This window comes from Thamnophis sirtalis, unplaced genomic scaffold (assembly GCF_051295495.1).
Source record: "Thamnophis sirtalis isolate CommonGarterSnake01/CBP01778 unplaced genomic scaffold, rThaSir2_p1.2 scaffold_2, whole genome shotgun sequence".
In the NCBI taxonomy this organism is placed as follows: Eukaryota; Metazoa; Chordata; class Lepidosauria; order Squamata; family Natricidae; genus Thamnophis; species Thamnophis sirtalis.
The window spans coordinates 116,555,187-116,580,808 of NW_028261382.1; the positions used below are offsets into that span (position 1 = coordinate 116,555,187).

At 41.9% G+C, this 25,622-nt stretch overlaps 1 protein-coding gene across 1 annotated transcript; it reads right to left on the bottom strand.

The window, feature by feature from the left end:
- Positions 1-22,653: 22,653 nt before the first annotated feature.
- On the bottom strand, positions 22,654-25,324 carry AARD (alanine and arginine rich domain containing protein). Its single transcript, XM_087703847.1, has 2 exons — positions 25,103-25,324; positions 22,654-23,156 (listed from the first exon to the last, which is right to left on the bottom strand). The coding sequence occupies exons 1-2, from the start codon at positions 25,322-25,324 to the stop codon at positions 23,016-23,018; spliced, it is 363 nt and encodes a 120-aa protein (XP_087559973.1). The 3' UTR covers positions 22,654-23,015.
- Positions 25,325-25,622: the final 298 nt, after the last annotated feature.

Consider the following 25,622-nt stretch of genomic DNA (forward strand, 5'->3'; position numbering starts at 1 on the left):
TATAAAGACTTTTCAAAAATAGATAACAGACTCATATTTTGAATCCATTCCACAGTATCAGGAAAATATGTTTCTTTCCATTTATGTAAGATTATCCTCTGCTGAGCCTCAGACTCAGTAGCGCCAAAACTTTTCATAAAATGACAAATTTTACATTTTAGGAATATAGTTTAACATCACATTTACATCTGTACTAAGATATGCTATGAGCTGAAAGAAAAACAAAGTTATGGAAGAGTTGAAGTACCTCATACTTTTTATAACTAGCCCCAAAAGTCCTTGATGGCTAATCCTTTCTAAACATTCTTTGAAAGGTCTATTAGACAAAAATTACATTTAATAAGGAATGTATTTCACTTTTAAATCATAAAAAGGATTTTTTTTTTTAAAAAAAATGAATTTTTCGATATAGTGTATTCCAAATTCTTCATTTCACAGTTCCGATATGTAACTAATGCTATAATGTTTATTTTAATTTATTATAAATTTGAATTGTTGATTTCTACATGAAATGTTCCATCCTTTAAGAATCTTAAAACTGCAGGAATCTCTGAGGCTGCAAAAATATGTGGACCACAGGGTATAATTAGTAGTTGTGTCAATTATATATATTTCCCAGTGGATTTTAGAGAAAATCATATTCAGAGCATAACCTTTTGTCATATTTGAAACAATATTTATTAATCAACCAATTTAAGATTGATAAATCATGTAATTCCAATAGAAAATTTTCCTCACTATCCTCAAATCTGGGTTATTCCATCACATTAATTTCCCATAGTTCAAAACTTAACTTTTCACTTGTGATTAACCAAATATGTCTCGAAGCTGTTCCCTAACAAAATTCCCTGTTTCATATACTTGGGCTTTAAAACTTGTCAATATTTACACATTTGCTCTTCAAAGAAACCCAGAGAGGGCAATATTCAAAAATGTTCTAATTCCATAAAAATATACATATTAAAATGAAAGCTCAGTGGTACAGTTGAAAATTTGGTAGATAAACTTCTTCATAAAGCAACTTGGCCATTTGACCCTCGGAGGAAGCACATTCTATAAATTGGGGGCTGCTACAGAAAAGATCACCTTTTCCAGATACCCTGAAGCTCACATAGAGTCACTTTCAACAACTTTCTCAAGGTGAATGGACAAGAAGCATTGAGTCAATTTTTGCAGCACCATATCTCAATAGAAGTAGTTATGGGAAAAGATCCTCTTCTTACTACAACAAAAACAGACAATTGTAAATATTGAACCATTCCACTTTTTTCTCTCTAGCTAAGCTAACAAATAAAAAGTCCTCCCTTTTTACAGGAATTTTCCTTGCAATCCCTTAATTTGGGATAGATTCAGGGCGACTGGATGGAGCTGATTATTTACTGGCTGGATACCCTTCCTGTCACCACACGGAGTTCACAGCAGATATTTTTCTTTGCACCCTAGGATTGAACTCTCAACCTTCTGAATGGGAAGCGAGCATCTTCACCACTAGGTCACCATCCTGCTCAACTATGCTAACAAATATCCAGGTGAAAATTCAATTGTGTACTATTTCATTCCCCTGAATATAGACAATGTCGGATAGATGTAACTTACGTTACTGAATTTGTCATTCAAATTCATCAAAATAATGCAGTATTTTTAAGCATACTCTTTCCTAAATAGAATGAATATTGCTCTGGAGGGATTCCTAGCCTAGCCAAAGATGTGATAACAATTTAATGATCACTTACTGATTAATTATCTCCTAAAGTTGTCCTTATGTAACTGGTTGACAAAAATTAAGGCTGCTAGATTCTGATTTTAATGTGCTGGAATCCAGAGTGGTTGGGATGAGATCTCCAGTGCGGTGTAGCTGAAATGGCCCTTAGACAGAGGTGGGCAGATCAGAGAGAAGACACCTTCACTGATCTTCATAAGGAAAGTTGCTACTGGCTAGATAAAGGCTGGCAATTTTTCCCTCTCTTATTATAGGCTTAAGATACAGAAGGATCTTGACAAACTTGAACATTGGGCGCTATAAAATGAAATTCAATGTTGAAAATAGTAAGGTTCTACATTTAAGCAAGAAAAATGAAATGCATAGGTACAGTATAGGATGTACCTTGCTCAATAGCAGTAACTGTGAGAGGGATCTTGGAGTCCTAGCAGACAACCATTTAAATATGAGCCAGTAGTGTGCAGCAGCTGCCAAAAAAGCCAACACAGTTCTAGGCTGCATAAACAGTGAGATAGAATCAAGATAATGTGAAGTGTTAATACCACTTTATAATGCCTTGGTAAGGCCACACTTGGAATACTGCATCCAGTTTTGGTTGCCACAATATAAAAAATGTTGAGACTCTAGAAAGAGGGCAGAGAAGAGCAACAAAGATGATTAGGGATTCGAGGATAAAACATATAAAAAAAGGTTGCAGGAACTGGATATGTCTAGTCTTATGAAAAGAAGAACTAGGGGTGACAAGATAGCAGTGTTCCAATATCTCAAAGGCTACCACAAAGAAGAGGGAGTCAAACTATTCTACAAAGCACCTGAGGGTAGAACAAGAAGCAATGGATGGAAACTAATCAAGGAGAGAAGCAACCTAGAACTGAGGAGAAATTTCCTGACCATTTGAACAATTAATCAGTAGAACAACTTGCCTCCAGAAGTTGTAAATGCTCCAACACTGGAAGTTTTAAAGAAGAGATTGGACAACCATTTGTTTGAAGTGGTGTAGGATTTCCTGCCTCAGCAGGGGGTTGGACTAGAAGACCTCCGAGGGCCCTTCCAACTCTTGCTCTATTCTATTCTATTAAGATTTGTTGTTTTGTATTGTATTGTATTTGGTTTATTTGTATGCCACCCTTCTCCAGGAGGGACTCAGGGCGGCGAACAACTCAGGGGGGAGAGGGAACATAAACAACAGTACACATAATTAAAATACACAAAAATCACACAGCCATACCAGTCGAGAGGGGAGGGGAACTCATCAACCCCAGGCCTGCCGGCACAGCCAGGTTTTGACGGCTTTCCGGAAAGCCTGGAGAGAGGTGAGGGTCCGAATCTCTGCGGGGAGTTCATTCCAAAGGGCCGGAGCTGCTACAGAGAAGGCCCTCCCCCGGGTAGTAGCCAGATGGCATTGGCTGGTGGATGGAACCTGGAGGAGGCCGACTCTGTGAGATCTGACGGGGCTTTGGGAGGTAATTGGCAGCAGGCGGTCTCTCAAGTACCCAGGTCCAATACCATGAAGCAGGGCTGTTGAACACAACAGGTATGCTAATTGAGAAACAAGTGAAACCATATATGCATATAGCAGAATCAGTTTTGATACTGAGTGGTGGAGCCAATACTAAAGGAACGTGGCATTTGCTGTCTTGCATGTACTTGAAAAGGCAGCAGAATTAAGATACCACCCGGATACATGAAACCAAGGAGTAATATTGAAAATTGCAAGAGATGTCTATCATCCAAGCTACATCCTGCAGAGACAGAGAGTGAAGAAGGGGGGCTAGTAGTGAAAAATGTCCCCTCCCTTTGGAAAAAACGACAATTTAAAGTTCAGAGGAACAAATAAAATGAGGCCAAAAAGGAAAAGAAAACTGTGCCATATGTAGCAGAGATAAAAGAGTCAGAGATCATCGTTCTGACATTAATTTACTGAGCATCTTTTTAAAACCAAACAATAATTATTTTTAAAACCCACAGAGTTTTCCCCCGTATATTTCTGTATTTCAGATTATTTTATTTGACAGGTTTTAGGATTCCTCTGACTATGAAAAAGCATAACAACAACTCTGCTATAGCAAAAAGAAAAAAAAAACATTTTTCCATCTTCTCCATCTCCATTTCAGTCTTATGATTTTGAATGGGGGGGGATTAAAACCATGTGTTCGGTTATGGATGCATATGGATGTTGTCAGTGAGTATTATTCACTTAAGTTCTTTGGAAATGGTTTGAAATCAGCATTTTGAAATCTCGAGGTGCCCTCCCTGGACACTAGCCAGTTGCAGCTCAGTGGTAGATTCTGTGGTCTTCATGACAGTTAGGAAATACATTATGGAAAGATGAGCAAATGATAAAGGGGTAATCAGATTAACGTGTAATTGAGCTTAAGGCATCTTCCTACGTTTTTAGCGCACACGGAAATTATGCGAAGTTTCCTAGGGAGAACAGTAAATTATTTATTTATATTATAGTGTACAATGCCAGGGAAATCTACAAATACTGAACACCATGAACTCCTGACAGTCTACGGCAGGGGTGTCCAAACTTGGGAACTTTAAGACTTGTGGACTTCAACTTCCAGAATTCCCCAGCCTGCATATCAGAGCAATAAAGTAATGAATATATGTATTATATACTATATATACTATATCCCACAGCCTGGAGTTTGATCCTGACGGGTTCAAGTTTGACTCAGCCATCAGTAAAATGAGGACCCCGATTGTTGGGGACAATATGCTGACATTGTAAACTGTCCAGAGAGTACTCATAAAGCATCACAAAGTGATATATAAGTCTAAGTGCTATTGTTATTGCTACAAATAGAAGATAATTTATGTAGCTCAAGTTGAACTGTGGAGTCCTTGGTACTCTCTGAGTTTGGTTGTTTTCTTGCAGACATTTAATTACCCAACTAAGTAATATCATCAGTGTCAAATATAATTAGGTGTTCCGACCAGTCCTGAGTAACTGATGATGTTACCAACTCAGGTAATAAAACATTTGCAAGAAAGCAACCAAGCTCAGACAGCATGAAGGATTCAGCAGTGAGTAGCTGTTACAGCACTAATTACCCCAAAGTTCAGCTCTTTTACTTAACATCTATTAAATGCAATCCATGATTATTGTTTCTCTCTGTGTTTTGTTTTCACAGTCCCAATATCAACCATTGTAATTATTTATCATCATTGGGTTTCAGCTCTGACTAATGAAAATACAACTGAAACTTGACATAGGGCAGACATGAGCCAGAATAGCACACAAATAATAAGTCTCTCATAAATCTCAGAGGAAATAAATGAGCATCTAAGACTGATGATAAATAAATTAAAACTGATTCCAAATTTTTCTTTAACTGTGCATCTTCACACATTGCCTTAGATGCGTTATCACAATACATCCCTGAAGTTATGGGATTGAATTTTTTTTACTACCGGTTCTGTGGGTGTGGCTTGGTGGGCATGGCTTGGTGGGCGTGGCTTGGTGGGCGTGGCTTGGTGGGTGTGGCTTGGTGGCCATGGCATGACTTGGTGGGCATGGCAGGGGAAGGATGCTGTAAAATCTCCATTCCCACCCCACTCCAGGGGAAGGATACTGCAAAATCCTCATTTTCTCCCAATCAGCTGGCAAAACAGAAATTTTTGCCGGTTCTGTTGGTGTGACTAGGGGGCGGGGGCATGTGGGTTGGCCACACCCACTCAGTCACATGCCCCCCACCTAGCCACGCCCACAGAACCAGTAGTAAAAAAAATTGAAACCCACCCCTGAGTCAAATGCTGGGGACCATGGGAAGTTATGGGTAAAATAGGTAAACTATTCCGAGTTTAGTGAGCAGCATAAAAATATCTCATACAAAATAAAACACAGGCAAGATACAGATGTCTATTAAAAGAAAAATATGAGGAGGCAATATAAATGTCTATTTGCAAACTAAGTGAAACTGGTGACTGGTCTCTCCTGAGTGAAGTGAATTTGAAAGTAGGCAAAGAGGAAGACAGAGACTTGGTCCAAAGTCCTAAATGATCAGATGAATGAGGATATTTGAGGATGGATTTTCTGACTCACTTGCCTTTTCTGGCTGAAACTGTAAGGACATGATGCAGTGATCTCTTTTTATTTCAACAGAAGATGGCAGCACTTGCTTACAAAAAGGGCCATGACAGAAACATGTTCCTGGCAATGTGCATTTCAAGAGATTCACTTCTGTCAATAGACAGAAACAAAATAAAGAAGTCCTTTTTCTTCTCCCCTAATATTTAATATTTGCTTGGAATGAATAATGTCCAAAATTGGATACATCTGAATGGGAATACGCTATTCCCCAGGAAACGAAGCTTGAGTTTTATTGGTTAGGAAGCTGGAGATGCTCAGATATACAGGTAGTCCTTGACTTACAACCATTTGCTTAGTGGCCATTTGAAGTTACAACGGCACTGAAAAAAAGTTACTTATAATAGTTTTCACACTTACGACCATTGCAGTGTTGGAAGAAATATCCTTCTGGGTTCAGTTCCAAGTGGAAAAAACAACAACACTGATTCATGGAAGTTGCTTGGAAAGAAGGTTTTAATGGTGGACAGGATCTCATGCCTTGAAGATGTTGGGTGAAGGTAAAAAAAGGAAGAGATGTTGAGAGTGTCTTGGTTTTATGCCCTCTCTGGGCTTTTGAATTTGAGCTTGTATTCTGATTGGTTGTCAGACTCCCATGGGGCCATGCAGGGGCAACTCTGTCGGCTGTCGTGAGTCCCAGGCTTGGTTGGCTCTTGCTGGGTGATGATGTAATGAAAGGGCTTTGGGCAATTCCTGTTATGACTCTGCCTGAAGGAGGTAGATCTTTGTTATGTAGAATAATAGACTGGCCCAGCCTTAATGGCTCATTGATAAAGGGGAGGGGGGCAGCTGAGTTTCTCCCTCCCTTTTAGGGGAAATATTCTGCCCTTTTAATATTTCCTAAAATATTTCATTTTTCTAGGAGAGGGGTGGGCGCTAACTTCCTACCGCAGTATCCCCATTGCCAAATTCAGACGCTTGACAATTGGGATCTATTTATGATGTTTACAGTGTCTTGTGACCTTCTGACAAGCAAAGTCAATGGGGAAGCCAGATTCACTTAACAACCGAGTTATTAACTTAACCACTGCAGTGACTCACTTAACAACTATGGCAAGAAAGTTTGGAAAATGGGACAAAATTAACTCAACAACTCTCTTGCTCAGCAATGGAAATTTTGAGTTCAAAGGTGATCATAGGTCAAGGCCTACCTCTACTTTGTCAGACAGGTAGTCCTCACATTGTGACTATTGATTCAGTACCTGTTCAATGTTATGACAGCAATGAATGAGGGGGGCTCATAATGGGTCCTCAGAGTTCTGGTCAATGTAGTATCCTCATGGTCACGTGATGAGAACATTTCTTGCAGGCTTCCTGCAAAGTCTATGGAAAAGCTGGCAAAAAGTTGAAAAAATTGCCTTGGAGCAAGATTGGTAATAAATAAATAAATAAATAAATAAATAAATAAACAAACAAACAAACAAACAAGTCAGTCAGTCAGTCAGTCAGTCATAGTTGTCCCAAAGGTGCTGTTTTCAAGAGGCAACTGGAAGTTCTGATTTTTCTTTGAAAACATTATAAAAGAGCTGAAGAAACTTCTTGGATGAGAAGTGAAATGTCTTCAAAGAAAAACCAGAAAGTCCAGTTGCCTCTTGAAAACAGCACCTTTGGGAAAGCCATGGCCTGAGTGACTGAGAATCTCCATAGATCTTAAGTCATGATCATGTGAGATCCTCCCTTAACAACAGGCAGTCCTTGTTTAACGACAGCAACAGGAACTGCCAAATTAATCCTGCTAAGGGACACCGTTATGTTGTACAACTATGTCACTCAGTGTACCAGGTCCCAATTGCTGTGATAACTCACGGACAGCTTGAAATTAAGGTCTTTATATTTATTTGACAAGTGCTAAAGTTGAAGCTTCACAGTGAGAACGTCAGCTGCAGCTGCTCAAATTCCATTGTGAGTGGAACATGGTTTTGGGAAGAATAACTTGATTTCAAGGCAGGAGTACAGTTGAATTATATATGACAAATCAGGAATTTATCAACTATGAATTTATTGAGCATACGGTACAGCAAAAAGGATTACTTCAGATTTACAATGATAGATGGATGCTATATTTCTTTTCTTTTCTGGGTCTTTATTGTGAAAAGATTAATCAATATTATTCCACATAGTTCAGATTTAGGGCAGCATTTAAAAACTGAGCTGTATTTGATCTATATTATACTTGTCATTGTTTTGGTTTCTGCTTGCTTCTCTTTTTCTCTTTGTGTTTATTAAAGAAAAATGTGAAATGATGCCATTTGGAATGGAATACTGGCATTGAACTCCTTCGCAGTTGACTTTGGGAAAACAGGGGATTTTTTAAAAATGAAAAGATACTCACAAAGTCTTCTTCTCCCGCTTTGTTCCACCTAGTGATCACATCATAAAAACAATAACAACCACAACGATAGATGCACTTCATTTTCACCACAAACCAGAAGTTCAAGATAATAGACACAACGTTTCCACTTCCACTGTGTTCCTTGTAGGAAGAACCCTTTGTTAAGTTGGGCTGACAGATAATGATTAACTTAGCTTTTCAAGTTAACTTTTTTCCTCTGCTCGCAACAGAATACTTTATGCAACCAGGCTTGAAATTGTGGGCTTAGACAATTTAGAACTACACCGCCTTTGGTCTAAGTGTAGTACATAAAATTATCTGCTACAATGTCCTACCTGTCAATGACTACTTCAGCTTCAACCACAACAATACACGAGCACACAATAGATACAAACTCAAGGTAAACCGCTCCAAACTTGATTGCAGAAAATACAACTTCAGCAACAGGGTTCCACCACAAAACTGCAAAGCCCTTATCCTAGCCGACATAAGTGCGGAGGGCAAATCCACGCCATCCGAAGCGCTAAGGAAAAACGCAACCCTACCGCGATGGCATAATCGCGGAGGGCAAATCCCCGCCTTCCGAAGCACTCAGCACCCTAAACCTAACCCTAACCCTAACCCTAACCCTAACCCTAACCCTGAACCTAACCCTGAACCTAACCCTAAACCTAACCCTAACCTAACCCTAACCCTAACCCTAACCCTAACCCTAAACCTAACCCTAAACCTAACCCTAAAGCAAACCCCTAAACCTAATCCTAACCCTTACCTTAATTTAAATCGGCTTTCTGCCACCGCGCTGTTTTAAAGCGCCCTTCTGCCACCGCGCTGTTGTCGTGGCGGTGATGACGCGCAGTGATGACGTCGCGGCTTTAGCAATGCGGTTTTATCACCGCTATTTTGACGAGCACGGTTTTGTCGTGCCACGCAGCAACAGAGTGGTCAATGCCTGGAATGCTCTACTTTACTCTGTGGTTTCTTCCCCAAACCCCCAGAACTTTAACCTTAGACTGTCTACTGTTGACCTCACCCCATTCTTAAGAGGTCTGTAAGGGGCATGCATAAGCACATCAAAGCGCCTAGCGTCCCTGTCCTAACAACCTCATTTATTTGTATCCATTTCATGTATTCATGATCATGTTATATTTGTTATCTTATACATGCTTGACAAATAAATAAAAATAAAAATAAAGAGGATTTTGTAAAGCTGAAGTTACATTCGCACCTGGTTGCCGAGTTCAGCACCACCCCATATTGGCTGTTGACTTCATCTCACCCATTTCTGAGAATGTCCTTCCAAATATCACTTATTCAAATGTAACGTCCATATAGAATCATAGATTCCTAGGGCTGGAAGGGAGCTTGGAGGTCTTCTAGTCCAATTACTTGCCCAAGGCAGGGAATCTTATACATTCTGGACAAATGGTTGTCCAATCTTTTCTTGCTTAATGCAATGCCTGCTTTTAGGCAAGTAATACAGCACATTCTAAACTTCTACGGAACAAAGTAGCAGCATAGCATCAGCATATTAGAATTTGCAAACATCTTAGAGGAGGAATTCCACATTGAAGGCAGGAAGCATTCCCATTCAAATGGGAAGCAGCCATGGCTTTGATAATTTTTCAGGATGGGGATCAGGATTCCTCCTTAAAGTTCTGCCTAAGTGCTTCACTTCACAATGCACACAGAAATGACTCAGAATCTAACACTGGCATCGTCTTAGACTGTATCAGGGCACATATGCATTTTTAGCCTGCCTCTAAGAAGAGTCAGTTTAGTGTAGTGGTTGAGGCACCAGGCTAGAAACTTGGAGATCCTGAGTTCCAGTCCTGCCTTTGGCACAAAGCCATCTGGGTTATCTTGGGCCAGGCATTCTCTCTCACACCTAGGAAGCCAGCAAAGGCAAACTACATCTGAAATTTTGTCAAGAAAATTGCAGGGACATATCCAGTGTCAACCCTGGCCTCCCCTCAAAAACAGAACAGAAAAGCAAAAAATATTACAGGAATAGCAATAGCTTTACAGCGCTCTCTGAGTAGTTTACAATGTCATCATATTGCTCCTCCCACCAATTTTACAGACCTTGGAAGGATGGTCAAACTTGAGCCTTGTCAGGCTCGAACTCCAGGCTGTGGGCAGAGTTTGCCTGCCATGCTGCATTCTAACCACTGCACTACCAGAGCTAATGAATAGCAACTCTTTGTCGCCTGTGTAGAATGACAATCTTTAAAAGAAATGGAAGGCTGAATGAGTAATATGGTTCAAAAATTTATTGGCATTAGTAAATTCACTTTTACTGCCAGGTCCAGGATGATATCATTCATCATGAAGACAGCATAATTATCTTTGAGTGTTATAAATGGCAGAATTCATTCTGCTGGAAATTAAGGAGAATGCTGTGAAGCCTCCTTTAAAAAAAGGAAGGGAAGGGGACAAGAAGGATGACTGATACAGATGATATAAAGCAAGGGCTTTAAATTTCTTCTTATAAAGCTGCAGCAAAGCAACTGAGAATCAGTTGGCAATGAAGGCTGTAATACCCTCTAATTAGTTTAGGTAGCCTTCTGATCTCATTTTTCATGTCAGAGGGATTATTCATCCTGAAATGTGATAACCTTCCCCCCACTATACTGGCAATGTTCCAATAATCTACGCTCAGGATGTAAGCAATAAAAGGACAATGAAGGCACTAAATGAAATATATATATTGTATCTTCCCAAAGATGCAATCCAGCAAAAGTCAGAAAGCACAACGTTTATAAACTTTGCTTCCAACTACTAAGACTTTTAAAGAGCCATAGGGCTCATTCTTGAAATTGATGTAGCCTTCTCTAAACTACATAGCTCCCAGACTGAACAGAAGAAAGGGAGTGGGGAACATTTTTTGATGTTTTTGATCAAGCACAACCAGCATGGCCAATACTGGGGCATAGGTAAAGGTTCCCCTTGCACATATGTGCTAGTTGTTCTTGAATCTAGGGGGTGGTGCTCATTTCCATTTCAAAGCCAAAGAGCCAGCGCTGTCCGAAGATGTGTCCATGGTCATGTGGCCGGCATGACAAAACAGCGAAGGTGTACGGAACACTGTTACCTTCCCACCAAAAGGTGGTCCCTATTTTTCTACTTGCATTTTTTACATGCTTTCAAACTGCTAGATTGGCAGAAGCTGGGACAAGTAATGGGAGCTCACTCCGTTTCGCGCCGCTAGGGATTCGAACCACAGAACTACCGACCTTTCTGATCGACAAGCTCAGCGTCTTAGCCACTAATGAACTTTAGAGTTCCCTTTCCCCCAAAAAAACAAACAGCAGTGTAATAGTACTTCTTTCCAATACTGTGTTGTTCAGAAACAGAAAAGGTAAGATGACGTTCCCTCCTTCTTTAGAGTTCTTTGGAAGTCAGGAAGCTGGCAACAAGCAACACAGGTTTGAAGAAAGATGCCCTGTCCTCTCAGAACTTCTTTTACTGCCTTCGTTTCCCTTCAAAGATCCAGAATAATTTGGTAAAGCTGACTTAACCTTGATATAACTTTGGAGTTCACTATTGGCTCAAAGTTAGACAAATGGTATCGCAGCCACCATGGCTGCAAGGTGCCTTAGTCTGCCACATTTAAATGGACCCTTGGGCAAAACTTCTATTTTACACTGCTCTCAGAAAGAATAATTGAAAAGGCATTGCCTTCACTACTCTAGTGCCCAATAATGCTGATGAAACAATATTGGCTGTGCTCACTGTTGCTTCAAGTCTGTATCAACTTGAAACTACATTGATCATTTCGTTTCTAAACCTCCCGGAATTGAAGTCCTCCAAGCTTAAAGTTGCCAAGGTTGGAGATCAATGGTCGGTTCCTACTGGCATTGCTACTGGTTCTCTGAGTGTGCACTTCGCATTGTGTGCACGTGCGCAATTGAAAGAAACTGGCTCGGAAAGCAAGGAAAACAGCTGGGGATCAGCTGGGCTTCAGAAGCTAAAATAAAAGTAAGTATAACCCAGGGGTGGGCAAGCAGGCTCACTTTCAATCCCAGTTCACACTTTCAATTCAGTTCACTCTCTGCTTGACGGCAGAGATACCGGTTCAGGAGAACTGGTGTGAACCAGTAGAAACCCACCACTGTTGGAGATCCCTGGTGTAGGTCAGTGTAGTGCATGTTGGCTGGGGAATCCTGGGAGTTGAAGTCCACCCATCTTAAAGTTCCCAAAGCTGAGAAACTGGCATCTATCCTGGCTGTTTTGTCAAGTTCTCGCAATATCGAATTTTTAAAGCCATCTCTACATTTGAGAGCAGCAAAGAAGTGACTTAAAGAGCCATGCAGAATTTCCCTTTTATCAGTGATCTATTTATGGATCCCTACGAAAAGGGGAATAAACTATGCATAGCTCTCCAAACTCTGTGGGCTTCTAGCTTTTCAGCAGGAAAACTAAATTTGCAAAATTTGTGTTGCATGATAGCTAAGCTGGAAATAAATTGGCTTAGCTAGTGAACAGATCTGAGGATGTAGCATCGCAGAGTGTGCTGCTCATCCTGGACCTATGCCAAAATTTTCTGGGGTACTGCCATATAACTTTCAGAGTTCCTAGCTAATTCTGAGAATGATTAAACCAATAGATTTGAAACTTGGGGAAAAGTGATACAAGCAAAAGGATTTCTTATGAAGATTTCATTCTTGGGAATGTCAAAGTTAAATGATCCTGAGGCTATTAATTTTTAAAACAAGCAGGTTCATTATTTCAAAAATGTAGTGCTTCAACTGTGCAGCGAATGTGATTATATGTGTGACAGCTAGAATATATTTACTAGGTTATTGCTGTAAGGCTTATGAAGGATTGTAAATATGGCAACTATTAAAAAAACCAAAGCAGTATAATTCTAGTTATTTGTTTCTAAATCTTTTTTCTTCCTAGGTGACTCTCTGAATTGAAATTTAGGTAGTTGAGTTTTACTTATTATTTAAAAACAGACTTAATCAAAATCTGACATGAACCTGGACTGCCAAATAAAATATTTCAAGGTGTGCATTAATTGCCATGGATAATTGGATGTTACTAAAAAAATATTCAACAGATTGTTCCAGAATGATCTGTAGGTCAGACACCCCTTTCCACATTTTTTTCCAACCCAAAATGCCAAAATTCAGCCCTTCAATCAATAAAAGTTAGGAATACAGTTTCCTACATACACAACTCTTTCCACAAATGAAAAAATGGTGCCACCCATAGTTGAGAGATGCTTTAAATTCTTTTGAATCATCAGCCTTTCCTCTGTAGCTCTCAGTCTACTTAGTCTGGGGATGGTGAATCAATGACATACCTGTTACATGTGACATACCATGTCATTTTTGACGACACGACTAGAAGTAACATGAGAATGTGGCATATTCACATGCAGTTCTGGACTCTTTGAAAGGCATACAAGCAGCCCTGATCTCACACCACCTCAGGAACCCCCCAAAATGTCATAAGAACATTCTTGCACAATTTTTGGAGTCAACCAAGGGTGCATAAGAATGTGGTGTGGTCCCATGTGGCTTTTGGAGCTCTGGAAGTCATGCAAGAATAATAGCAGTTAGACTTATATACCGCTTCATAGGGCTTTCAGCCCTCTCTAAGCGGTTTACAGAGTCAGCATATCGCCCCCAACAACAATCCGGGTCCTCATTTCACCCACCTCGGAAGGATGGAAGGCTGAGTCAACCTTGAGCCGGTGAGATTTGAACAGCCGAACTGCAGATAACAGTCAGCTGAAGTGGCCTGCAGTACTGCACCCTAACCACTGCGCCACCTCGGCCACACAAGAATAATGCTCTTGTGTGGCCTCTAAAACCCCCTAAAAGCACACAAGAATGTCCTTTCACCATTTTTGGAAGTTCCAGAGGCAGCACAATAATATGGTGTGGTCTCTGGATCCTCTGGAAGTCATGCAAGAGGGCTTCTACAGCCTCCAAAAAGCAGGCGAGAACAGTTTCTCACACTTTTGGGAGGTTATAATGTCATCTGAGAGCATTGTGCAAAGTTTTTAGGCTTCATGCGACATGGAATTGCCTCAAGTAGGCATTTTTTTCAGAGATAAAGACAAATAGCAAAATATTTACAATTATGTATTTATTTACTTCTTACCTACCAGCAGAGTCAAGCTAGACATTTTCTGAATTTTTGACATGTCGAATCCAGAAAGGCCAGCATTTCTCAGGGGTGAGCTGCTGGGGCTTTGCAGGCGTTCAGGAGAACATCTAGCTAAGATTCTGTGCAGTTCAGAGAACTCCAAAATCCCACTCCTGGCTGGCCTCGCCCACTCCACCCCGCCCTTCCCAGGAGTCCCCATGTGGCCCGTTTTGGATGCAGGTAAGTGCAGGTTGCGCGTGGAGGCTCAGGGAGGGCAAAAAACAAGCCTACCAGAAGTTTGGGAAGGCCAGAAATGGGCCCGTTTCCAGCCCCCAGAGGTCCTCCAGAACCTGGGGAAGTGTTTTCGCCCTCCCGGAGGCTCGAGAAAAACCTCTGGAGCCTGGGGAGGGCAAAAATGCCTCCCATGGTGCAGGAGGCTGACTAGGCCACACCCACCATGCCCATCCATCAACCTGGCAGAGAACACCTTACTAAAAGTTTTGAAGCCCACCCCTGTCATTATTGCCATAGCAGGAGCCAAGATGGAGGCACACAGGACACACATAAAAACAGCCTGATTTCTTCAGCTTGGACCCCAACTTAACATTTTAAATATTTCCTGCAGACATCCTTGCCCTTTACAACCCCCAATCAGAAACACACACACACACACACACCTTATTTATGTGTTTTAAATCTAGAGATTTAATGATCTGTAAATGATCCTGGTTGGCTTACTTGTACAGAAGAACAATAAAAAGAATAAGCATCGAAAAGAAGGAAACCCCATGTGCCTGGACAAATAATCCCTCTAACAAAACCATCCACACAGATATTTATTTATCTGATTTAGAGATTGTCTGCCCTGGGTTTTAAATTGCAAACTGGCAGGAATGAGTCAGAGAGAAGACAGAAAAGAAACGTAGAACAAGATCTGACTACAACTCTTCTTCGGCTTTCTCTGTCCACGAACTATATGGGCAGTTTACTCTACTGAGCAACAGAGTTGGTCCCAAGTGGGGAGGAGGAGTGTTTAGGCAAATATTTGGGGATCCTATGTTGGAAAAATCAGCTTTAATGTGATTTATACCTTTTGGCAGGATTCCATTTCCCTCTAGGGATTATGTGGGTACGTATTTGCTTTGTGGCAATTCTGTCACATGAAAGAAAGCAGGTTCTTGCTTGAATGTTTTATGTCACTGGATAATAAGCATCCTGGTTTATAGATCTTCCCGAAGAAATTCAGTTAAAGCTGGAATGCAACACACCCTTTCCTGGAAGTAAATCTCATCAAATCGAAGGGGCACTACTTGTTGAGTTAGTTTCATTATGTTTTGAGAGAGAGAAATCTTTTTTCAGTCAACTGTGCTAAGAAACTAGCTAATGAAATGGCTGTAACTCCCCCCCCCCAATTTCTCTATATAAATGCAGAATGGTTTTTTATAAATTTCTTTAAGAACAAAACGTAACTAAAAAGAAAACAGCATACATTTATGACTAAATAGTATCTTTGTCTCAACTTGCAGGATTCAAAGTAGAATTCAAATTATTGACCCTCATTAGGCAGAAATCAAACACTGGTAAGTCCCTTCCAGCATTAGAAACCTAGCCATGGAAATGAGTTAGGGGAAATTAGAGAACTGGTCAATGATTCATAGGTTCCCAAGACAGGAATTCTTTCTCATCCAAGACTGTGCAATCAGCATCTGGGCTACTGTTGCATGTCTATGGAGATTCTCAGTCATCCAGGTCATAGTTGTCTCAAAGGTGCTTTATTTTCAAAAGGCAACTGGACTGTTATTTGAGGAGGAAGAGGAGGAGGAAGAAGAGAGGGGGAGGAAGAAGAAAAGGAGGAAGAAGAAGAAGAAGGAAGAGGAGCAGGAACAAGAGGAGGAGGAAGAAGAAGAGGAGGCAGAGGAGGACTAAGAAGAGGAGGAGGAAGAAGAGGAGGAAAAAGAGGTGGAGGAGGAGGAAGAGAAGGAGGAAGAAGAAGAGGAGGAGGAAGAAGAAGAGGAGCAGGAAGAGGAGCAGGAAGAAGAGGAGGAGGAGGAAGAAGAAGAGGCGGAGGAGGACTAAGAAGAGGAGGAAGAAGAAGAGGAAGAAGAAGAGGAGGAGGAGGAAGAGGAGGAGGAGGAAGAAGATGGGGGAAGAAGAAGAGAAGGTGGAAGAGGAAGAAGAGGAGGAGGAGGAAGAAGAAGAAGAAAAGGAGGAGGAAGAAGAAGAAGAGGAGGAAGAGGAGCAGGAAGAAGAGGAGGAGGAGGAAGAAGAAGAGGCGGAGGAGGACTAAGAAGAGGAGAAAGAAGAAGAGGAAGAAGAAGAGGAGGAGGAGGAGGAAGAGGAGGAGGAGGAAGAAGATGGGGAAAGAAGAAGAAGAGAAGGTGGAAGAGGAAGAAGAGGAGGAGGAGGAAGAAGAAGAAGAAGAAAAGGAGGAGGAAGAAGAAGAAGAAGAGGAAGAGGAGCAGGAAGAAGAGGAGGAGAAGGAGGAGGAGGACTAAGAAGAGGAGGAGGAAAAAGAAGAGGAGGAGGAAGAGGGGGAGCTGGAAGAGGAGGAAGAAAAAGAGGGGGAGCTTTTTTTAGTGCTGCGCATGCACGCATCAAGTGTGTGTGCACGCGCAGCGCGTCCCTGAGCGAACCGGCAGCAGCCGGTACCCACCCCTGCGCAAGTTCCTATGCATGGTTGTAAATGATTGTTTTTAGGGCCATTAGAACTTTGGATGGTCACTGAACAAACTCTTGTAGGTCAAGGACGACCTCTCTTGTAGAGCTGTGTTAAAGCTATTCATTGATATGTACTGTGCCTGGGTCTGAAATCAATATTTAAGACTTGCATTAATTTGAGGATTCTTTGTGTTTGCTCATTTAAGATTCAGATTCCATTCCTTTAGAAAAACAACTAGTACATAACATCAACACAGAAACGGAGAATGAAAGAGAGATTTTATTTTGTCTGTCTTATTAGTGAATTCCTTGAATTATTTATGTTGAACGTGCCGAGCACTGCAAACCATTGATGCAAGTCATTTCATCAAGTTTTTATCCAAAGAAATCTCCAGCAGGGAGTGTTATTTTTTTTAAGCTAATAGCCTGCATAACAACAGACCTAGCTGCATAAAGTTTGGCTTCACTTTCATAACTCTACAGAAAGAGAATTATATATTTCTACCTCATTCTTGCGAATTCTGAGTTGTCCTCAAATTTAAAAAAATTATGCCTACTATTCGAAATACTAATTCAAAATAATTTGATTTTAAATAGATCTATTCATTCAATTATTACTATTTTGCTTAACATTCTAATCTTTGGGAAAGGGTTAACAAAGGCACCAAAAATAGTTCCTTTTCTGCCTATTGTAAATATTATTTCACAACCTTGCTGTTCCCAGAGACCGTTGAAAATTACCAAAACAGCACATAGCAAACTTTTGCAAGGACCAAGAACTAGTGATGTGCCAAGGCTTTGAAACCTGCCTTTAATTTAATTTAACTTTTACTTTATTTACTGAATTTACTGAAATGTATGTATACATCCACCCATTTCAAATCCAGCAAATTTAATCCTAGCAAACGTGTTTCACCCAAAAGCAGATTACCAACTTGAATATACAAACCTTACTGCCTCCCCATTGATGATCACGGAAGAATGAACAAACAATTGTAACTTTTTTGTTTCATACCTGGATGGCATTTATAGCTGCTTTTGATGGAGCCTGATTAATGCAGACCAATAAGAATTAGGACTCTTCTGTGGGTATGAGTCTGTGCGTCTGCATGCAAATAATTTTTATGTTAGAAAATATATGCTAGAAAAAGAATCTGCCTATAACAGGTCGAACCTGGCAAGTTCAAATGAAGGAAATCAAAAGTTTGTGTACAGGACCAACAGCTCCAATTTGAAGGTATTAAAAAGAGATTTGCTTCCCCCTGCTGTTTATTGGGCAATTTATATGAAAATGACATTTATCCTTCAGGTGTCCTGACAAAATTTTGCAAAATGTCAGAGAGATATACAGATTGTGTGCAAAACAATTTGGGTGTTTTTTTTTTTAAAGGGAGGAATAAATAAATTCCACTATTATGTATACAGGTAGTCCGGTTCAGTTGGAACGGGGCCGGCGGCGTCCTCGTGCACGTGTGCGGTGCACGCATGCGTACTAGCGTCTGCGTGATGCTCCAGCTGCTCCTGGACGATCGCGCAGGTGCTGTATGCCTCCTGCGCATGCGTAGAAGCGCAGAACTAGTCAAAACCGGGTAAGGACCGCGGGTGGGCGGGCGCGCCCTTCGCCGTTCCCGGAAGTTACTTACTTCCGGGTTTGGCAACCAACCGGTTCGCAGGGACCGCCGCGAACCGGTTGAAACCCACCCCTGAGGTAGTCCTTGACTTACAACAGTTGATTTAGTGACCATTCAAAGTTACAGCAGCAGTGCAAAACGTGACTTGTGACTGTTTTTCAAAGTTGGGATTTTTGCAGCGTCCTTATGATCATGTGATCAAAATTTCAATCCTTGGGAACTGGTTCGTATTTATGACTGTTGCTATGTCCCAAGGTCCTGCAATCACCTTTTGTGACCTTCTGACAAGCAAAGTCAATCGGGAAGCCAGATTCACTTTACAACCGGATTTCTAACTTATCAACTGCAGTGATTCACTCAACAACTGTGGCAAGAAAGGTTGCAAAATGGGGCAAAACTCAACAAATGTCTCACTTAATAACAGAAAAGTTGGGCTCAATTGTGCTCATAAGGACTACCCTGTAGTTTATTAAGCTGAGGGTACTGTATATATTACATATGACCTCAAAATAGGGAATAAATGTGTATGTGTATTTGGAAATTTCCTTTTTTTCCACCCTTTGACACAGCAGGTTCTGACCAGTTCTGGAGAACTGGTAGTGGAAATTTTGAGTAGTTCAGAGAACCGGTAAATGCCACCTCTGACTGGCACCATCCCCATCTATTCTCTGCCTTCCCAGTCCCAGCTGATCCAGAGGGAATGGGGATTTTGCAGTAACCTTCCCCTGGAGTGGGGAGGGAATGGGGATTTTACAGTATCTTTCTCCTGGAATGGGGAGGGAATGGGGATTTTGCAATAACCTTCGCCTGGAGTGGGGAGGGAATGGGGATTTTGCAGTATCTTTCCCCTGCCACGCCCACCAAGCCACACCCACCATGCCAAGCCCAAAGAACCAGTAGTAAACATTTTTGAGTCCCACCACTGCTTCAATACCCTTATCCATCCTGTCCCATCTAACACCCCCCAAGTTTAATTTTAACTTATTGAAAATTGATAGGAGTTTAATTATGTCCTCAAGTGAGTGAAGATCAGGTCTATATCTTTTCCACCTTCCACGAGATTACCTCTTAGGTATACCAGGCGTGGGTTTCAACCGGTTTGCGGCGGTCCCCGTGAACCGGTTGGTCGGCAAACCCGGAAGTAAGTAACTTCTGGGAACGGCGAAGGGCCCACCCGCCCGCCCACGTTCCTTACCCAGTTTTGACGAGTTCTGCGCTTCCACGCATGCGCAGGACGCATACAGCACCTGCGCGATCCTCCAGGAGCAGCTGGAGCGTCGCACAGACGCTAGTACGCATGCATGTGCTGCGTGCGTGCACGAGGACGCCGCTGGCCCCGTTCCAACCGAACCGGTTGGAACGGGGCGAGAAACCCACCCCTGAGGTATACCCATAGCAGAATTAAGAATTACATTGTGTATTTAGTAGAAGTGAGGCATTCAGCCATAATTCTTGTATATTCACATGCTGAACAGAAGAATGGTCCTGTAGCAGTGGTGGGTTCCTACTGGTTTGGCTGAACCGCTAGTATCTTGGCGGCCTGGGTCACTGGAACCAGCAGTGACCCAGGCCTGTCATGCCCCCAAACCAGTTCTCCCGGCGACACCATTGGCAGCGCCATCTTGTTTTTGGATTCTGCGGGTGTGCAGAGCAATTTTCATTGTACTGCACATGTACGCCAGGGGTGGGTTTCTCGCCCCGTTCCAACTGGTTCGGTTGGAACGGGGCCGGCGGCGTCCTCGTGCACGCGCGCGGTGCATGCATGCGTACTAGCGTCTGCGCGATGCTCCAGCTGCTCCTGGACGATTGCGCAGGCGCTGTATGCATCCTGCGCATGCGTGGAAGCGCAGAACTCGTCAAAACCGGGTAAGGACTGCGGGCGGGCGGGCGCGCCCTTCGCCGTTTCCAGAAGTTACTTACTTTTGGGTTCGGCGACCAACCGGTTCGCAGGGACTGCCGCGAACCGGTTGAAACCCACCCCTGATGTACGCACAGCGTGCATCAAGCACGTGCAGTGTGCTGTACTGCACATGTACGCACAGTGTGCATCAAGAGCGTGCGGCGTGTCCCTGAGCGAACTGGCAGTAGCGGCTGCCGGAACCCACTGCCCTGTAGTGCTGTCTGACGCAGATGTTCTTCTAAAATCATTTAAAGGTAAAAGTAGAGTTTAAATCCGACTGTTTTCAAAAGAACAAGTGAACCTCTGGCAAGAGGGTTTTCCTGAGCTTTCCAATTGCGGTAGATGCGGCTGTACAATTTAATCAGCATCAGATGAGCTGCAGAAGGGCCATACTGGGCCTCTGGAAGGCAGCCCATTCACTTGCTGGAGAAGTCTGCAGACACAAAATACTTAAGACTACATTAGAATGCAAAGCAGCCACTCGAGTGAGCTTTGCAAGCTGTATCACATCTGGATGCATTAGCACTGCCTGGTTTCTGAAATATGTCCAACGTTATTAAAAGCAGTAAGATTTTACACTTCCAGGGTATGTCAGGGTATGTACTGATAACCACAAGCCTCGCTGGCCTCATAATCATTTTTGATTTTGATTATGGTGAAGAAAATACCATTTACATATTATCCAAGGGTTAGTGACAGCACTGTGTGCTAGTTTTCCCTCAGATTTAACAATGTCTGGAATCCGTAGCATTTAGGATGCCAGCAGCTTGCTGGTGAAAAGCTGTCGTTTCTCACCCTTATTATTTCTGCTACCTGCCAGAGGGTGAGAGCGCGAGCTATTTTAATTTAAAAAGTTTATCTGCAGACATATTTCAATGTTTTGCATGTGATGAATGGAACCATTTGCCTTCTGGCTTCCTTTTTGTTGAAGTTTCTGAGTAAAATAAATATCCACTGGGACAACATGAATCAAAGGCTGGATACCAAAATCATTCAGTCCATTAGTGTAAAAGGATGCAGAGAAGACTTTAGCAAATTGCCTTTTTTGCAAGCAATACACTATTTAAAAACAAAAAAGAAAAGCACTTGATTCGAAGATCTCTTCCCCTTCATGGAATATGTTTAAATGGAGATTAGATTATGAGTGCTGATGATGTTACCTAGGTTGGTAGTGAAATGTCTGCAGGAAAACTAACGAGGTAAACTGTCTTGCTTAGCGACAGACGCTTGGCCTCAGTTGTGGTCGTAAGTGGAGGACTACCTGTATTTTAGATTGACAAGCTGTCAAATTATTATTTTTTAAAGGAGTAATTACATCTCTCTCTCCCTTTTGCTTCCCCTCTTCTTGCCCACTGCTGCTCAATTCTCCTTTGGCCTGGAACATGGTTGAACATCCCTAATCTTCAGCCTAGCTTTCAGGCTAGAAATTTCTTCTCATTTTAAAACTCCTCTTCCTACACCATCTCTCTCTCTCTCTCTCTCTCTCTCTCTCTCTCTCTCTCTCTCTCTCTCTCTCTCTCTCTCTCCCTCCCTCCCTCCCTCCCTCCCTCCCTCCCTCCCTCCCTCCCTCCCTCTCTCTCTCTCCCCCTCCCTCCCCCTCCCTCTTTCTCTCCTGTGCAGAAATGAACTTTGGTAATCCTTTGTCTTTAACAGATGGAGTTTAGAGAGAATATTGAGCTTGAGGTTGCAATGAAATAGTAGGCAATCAGTGATGAATTTGCTTGCAGGTTTTTAGAAGGAAAAAGCCAGTTGTGGCAACTCATCTCTCACCAATTTGATTTACAATTACAGTACTTCCTGCTTTTTTGCCATATTTCTAATTATAACTGCCCTTTCCTGAAGTTGCAGGCAGTGATGGGATTCAACCAATGTAACAACTGGTTCGTTTCGTGTGTGCACATTGAAATCAGCACTAAATCTTACCTTTTGCTTCAACAACTGAGACACAGATCGCCGATCAGCTGGGCTTCAAACAAAGGAAATATAGGACGGAATAGAGCAGGGGTGGATGGACGGGGCCAACTGATTAATGGAACTACCGGTTCGCCTGAACTGGTCTGAACCGGCTGAATCCTACCACTGGTTGCAAGGCAAGTGTATAGCTACAAATACGTTATACTGAGGATAAATTTGCTTTCATGAATACATGCCTGGGTGACATGCTTGTCAATTGATCACCGATACAAGCCATCTTCTGAAACAGGTATAATTTATTTACTGCAAATAAGTCAAATAATATCGTTGCTATTATTTTTAACAGCTTTCTAAGTTATCCTCCCATCTTTCCTAGGATCAAATTTTGGGGTGGCTCTTTGGGTCATTCTAAAAGCAATGACCACATTTGAAAGATGATGCAAACTCTTCACCTTTCTTTCCTCTGAAACTCCTGGGGAGACATCAAATTATTTTGTATGTATCACTTCCCCAACTGAGTTAAGAAGAAATCCTATTAATTTTCAAGGAACATATTATTATGAAACTGAACTTAAATGTGCAATCCAATCTTCAATTATTTTTTTCTGAATCAGTAAATAGATGCATTTCGGAGTATGGATTTGGTCTCTTAATGCAGTTTATTAGTCTGAATTTCCAAAGGAGCTTAGATCTTTTGATTCTAGAGCTGCTGACATATCAATTTCATTCTTCAGCCTCTGAATTTCCATATTTAAATCCAGCAGAGTTCTGGCAAGTTTCCGGTTCTGGAACTTCATCTCAAGCTACAAAGAAACAGAAGACAGTAACTGCTTTCAACAGATGATCACCATCCAGAACGGCTTAATTAGAAGCAGAAATCAGCCTTGCTGCTGTATCTGCTCAAAATTTAGGTCCTGCAACATTTGTAAACAAACATACATCAAAGAAGAACATTCAGGCAAGCACAGAATGTATTTTTCACACAGCACAATAAACCAGAATAAATTGTTTCAGCCACCACATGTAAAGGGAGTGCTTCACAGTGCTTCATAGCCCTCTCTAAGTGATTAACAGAGTCAGCCTATTGCCCCCAACCATCCGGGTCCTCATTTTACCGACCTCGGAAGGATGGAAGGCTGAGTCAACTTGGAGTCAGTGAGAATCAAACTGGTGAACTGCTAGCAGCCGGCAATCAACAGAAGTAGCCTGCAGTACTGCATTCTAACCACTGCGCCCTGGATAATATTGCAGAATGCCATCAAATCTTGTGTGGAGCTAGTCCGCCCCGTATGGTGCACTCCAGAGGTGGGTTGCTGCAGGTTCGGCCTGGATTGGGCGAACTGGTAATAACGGCAGCGGGAGGCTCCGCCCATCTGCCAGGACGTTTCTGTGCATGCGCAGAAGCATCACAAATGTGCGCATCAGCAAACCGGTAGTAAAAATAATAGAAACCCATCACTGGTGCACTCTAGATAGCATGTGAACATGAACAGAATGATTGCCAATCGTTAGCAGCCAAACACGTTCTTTGTATTAATACTATAGTCTCCTAGCTAATGTAACATTGCTGCCTGCTAAGTAAATAATAATAGTTATGCATCTCAAGTGGTTCTGATCCAGATTTTTTTTTTGAAAAAACTGTTTTATTGGTAAATAAAAAGTTCCATATCTACCTGAAGAGCGTGTTGTCTGGGCACAGTTAGGTTTAAGTACAGATACTACAGTAATCATAATAATCATAATAAACATATCAATATTAATCACAAAGTAATAATGCAATTAGTTTACCCATCTTGCAAATTTTTCAGTACAATTTTTAAAATTATCTTTTTAATATTTTTAGTTTCTAACCTCTGTTTCTGTTAGTTAGCCATTGGTAAAACAGATCCCATGTTAAAAATAATTTGTTTTATCAATGGCTAACTAACAGAAATGATCCAGATTTCGAACACCTTTGACTTCAAAGGTGTCTGAGAACCATTGGCGACCAACTAGCAAAATGATGAAATAACTCTGATGGTTATAGAACTGTCTTTGCTTCATTCATGGAACTCTAGCATACTAGCTGGAATATTCTGAAACCAAACCAATCTCTGAGAATGAAGAATGAAACACAAGAAAAATATGCCACAATCTGCTTTTATTCTGACATTTAAAAAGAGACATTTGAAAGTGCTTTGATTCAAGCCTGAACAAAAGATTAAACTTCTTGTTAGGAAGCTGGGTGATATTTCAAGAAGAACTGAAAACATGGTCTGTCATGGAGCTAGATAGGATTAAAAAAAAACTTGGTGGGCATAGGAGGGGAAGGATACTGCAAAATCTCCATTTTCACACCACTCCAGGGGAAGGATACTGAAAAATCCCCATTCCCACCGCACTCCTGGGGGAAGGATACTGCAAAATCTCCATTCCGACCCCACTCCAGGGGAAGGATACTGTAAAATCTTCATTCCCTCCCCACTCCAGGGGAAGGATACTGCAAAATCTCCATTCCCACCCGACTCTGGGGCCAGCCAGAGGTGGTATTCGCCAGTTCTCCAAACTACTCAAAATTTCCGCTACCAGTTCTTCAGAACGTGTCAGAACCTGCTGAATTTCACCCCCATATATGATTTATACAAGAAAAGGTTCAAAAGTTTGTAACAACAAAACAAGTATAATGGACACCTCTGGGATTACATGTCACCCATTCATATTCCTAAGGGAGGGTGTCTAATCATCTCTTTCTTGCTCATATATCACTCACCAATTCTATGCGAAGCCAGGCTATGCCTTTCTCCATGTGGCCCCAGTGCAGGTCCTGAGTGGGCACAGCACTTCTGCCACGGCCCACATCTTCAACAGGTTTAAACAACACAGGAGTAATTGCTACCCCTGTAGTCTGCCCTTGGAAAGCTTGGAGCAGCCTCTGCTTTATGTCCTCCAGCAAAAAGCTGGAGAACGTATCTTCATTCTCTTCTGACTTCATTGAGCAAGGATGGGATGGAGAGAAGTGGCGAGAGGCAACCAAGCTTCAAGAAAAGTTCTCTGCCAGCCTCCCTCCCACACTCTCCCTTGTGCTTATTGTTTCCTAGCCTTGAGCCGAGCCGCTCTGGCTCTTGTGTGCAGAGAGCCCATCCTCCCCTCCCCTCCCTGTATATCATTCCAAAGAAAGTGGGAGAGAAGTGGGAGGTAGACTGGGGTAAAGAGCAAAATTTCCCCCTCTGGGAATCAATCACTCTTTCTTTCTTTCTTTCTTTCTTTCTTTCTTTCTTTCTTTCTTTCTT